Source organism: Chaetura pelagica, unplaced genomic scaffold, assembly GCF_000747805.2.
Source record: "Chaetura pelagica isolate M959 unplaced genomic scaffold, ChaPel_1.0 scaffold70, whole genome shotgun sequence".
NCBI classification, from domain to species: domain Eukaryota; kingdom Metazoa; phylum Chordata; class Aves; order Apodiformes; family Apodidae; genus Chaetura; species Chaetura pelagica.
The window spans coordinates 2,854,536-2,856,770 of NW_009952265.1; the positions used below are offsets into that span (position 1 = coordinate 2,854,536).

Sequence of the window (2,235 nt, forward strand, 5' to 3'; positions counted from 1 at the left end):
ATTTTATTTCTTTTTGCCTGAAGGCAGGGGGCAAGGGGGAAGGCATTAGACTGGGGCACTAGAGTGAAAAGCAAGTATATCATGATTGGGAGTATCCCTTTAGCTCCTTCAGTGTTTGTTCAGCACTTTTTCGCCAGCTGAATAGCTTATTCCCTCTGAGTGTTGGCAGCCTTTGGCAAAACTAAAGCAAGGTCAGCATTCCCCTGTTCCATCTATTTTTTGGAAAAGAATCATTTAAATTATTCCATTTTCACCTTGTTTGCAAGTTGTGATGAAGGCTTCTCCCCCAGTTGAATTGTGACATTCTGGCTTGAAAAACAACTTCAAGATCAGGAAGATAAGCTAACACAGACACACAATTCCTCCTTCTTTCTTACGGAAAGAAATCCAGCAATTCAGTGGAGCCACTTCTTTTATTAGCAGTGAGACAAATGTATTTTCAGAAAAATTGCTGATAAAACAACAGATTTGAAAAATGGAAACTTCATGCAGCTCTCTGGAGTTCCTTACAGTGGTTTCTTCTTTGTCCCTTCCTCTTCTTCCAGCATAGAGCAGTACCAGAAGCTTTGGTGCTACAGGTTCCTGCAAGGAATCAGCCCAGACAGGTAGATGCCCACTGTCTTTGTACAGTCTCTGATGCTGCACCTACACTGCTACTGAGACCTCAGCTCCAGTAAGGTGGGCATGACAATGCCCACAGCAAACCAAAGGCACACCGCATCAACAGAGGCGGGTCCTAGTAGTGGTAGAAGAGTTTTGTGCAAAAAACTCATCCCACAGGCATTGAGGCGTTTTGTTGCATAAAAAGGATAGAGGACAACTACGTATTTGTCTCCACCTTTATGAAAGAAAAGCCATGGTACAGGGAAGTCAGGATACTGGTTCAAGGTGCAAAACTTCTCTGGTGAACTCAAGGGCCCAATATCAGGCGAGACTTGTTTCATCTACAAGACCACCCAACTTCTCTTTCGGCAGGAATGAGTGGAAATGCACTTCTTCTGCCTTCCAGTGTCTGTGACCACGGCAGTTTCCACGGGGGAGTATGTTGCAATTGTTTTAGTTTTTCCATTTCTGCTCCTCTTTCACGAGTTGCCTAAAAAAAACCGCAACTCTGTAGCACCGTCCTCCTTCAGAGCCCTCTTGAACACAGAACCTACTCCGATTTCTGACAAAACAACCTCTGGTAATTAGGACTTTGTTATGACTGCTCCTGTTCTCAGGACAACACTCCTGCAACGGGGCAAGGTTAGAGGAAGTGCATTTCAGCAATGACTCGTTGCATCCACCTGTCTTCACTCGTTGTGCACATGGCTGTAAGCTTTTTTGGGGCAGGAACCATCCCTTTCTAGGCCTGTACAAGGCTTTGGCCTGTCAGCACTTCTGACCCCAGCACTGGTGATGTCCCCTTAGAATGTCTCTGTTTTCAGAAGACTTAGATAACAGATATTATTCACTTCAGTTTTTATAGGCTTTTATGTTATGAGAAACAATGACATTTATTTTTCTGAAGTCTTCCCTCTTCAGCTGCCAATAATGTAAGTTCGAAAACATCAGGATGAGAATATCCGCAGTTAGAGAAAGGCAGTGTCGGATCTCTACACTCGCTTTGACTCCAACACGATGGGAGTTAATTTAATAAACTGACAGATTTTGATAAACCACGGCCGCGTTGTGATGACCCGGTTCTCGGTTGTTTCCTTGTCCCTCAGGCAGCCGCATTCCTGTGTGCGATCACAGCACCCTCTGCTGCCCCCTGCTCACGCTGCAGGAGGGCGAACCGCTGTTAACTGCAAGAAGGACTTTGGGAGCGACCGGGCTGTCCGGTGACGGGGCGTTGGTGTCTGACACGACATCCCACCGTGGGAAGGACAACGCCATGAGGCGCCTCAGCCCTGCCGGGACGCGGTCCCGAGCTCCTGAGCTCCTGCACGAATTCCTGAAGCAGCTTTTCCCTTTTTTCCCTTACGCAAGGCACTGCCCTCCGCTGCCGCTGGGTCCACGAAGGAGAACGGGATCGGTTTCCCTGGAGAGATGAAACGCTCCCGTGTGCGCTCCCACCCCGGCCGACCCGGGCCCGGCAGGCACTTCCCCCTTCCCTGAGGAGCTGCACGCGTGAAATCCCCTCATCCCGCCCACAGCCCGGTTCCCTCAGCGCGTTCCCCGCGTGGACCTCGTGCATTTATTCCCACATGTCACCCCCTTCGCCCCCCGAGCGCCCAGCCAGCCCCGCTCGCC

At 49.4% G+C, this 2,235-nt stretch overlaps 1 protein-coding gene across 1 annotated transcript in view; it reads left to right on the forward strand.

Annotated features, from left to right (window-relative positions):
* The first annotated feature begins 987 nt into the window (after positions 1 to 987).
* The window catches only part of SRP14 (signal recognition particle 14kDa (homologous Alu RNA binding protein)), a 4,722-nt gene continuing 3,474 nt past the window's right edge, over positions 988 to 2,235 (forward strand). Inside the window, exons 1-2 of the mRNA XM_010007734.1 lie at positions 988 to 1,183; positions 1,710 to 1,905. Of these exons, the coding sequence (XP_010006036.1) occupies positions 988 to 1,183; positions 1,710 to 1,905 (392 nt within the window). The remainder of the gene's footprint in view (positions 1,184 to 1,709; positions 1,906 to 2,235) is intronic.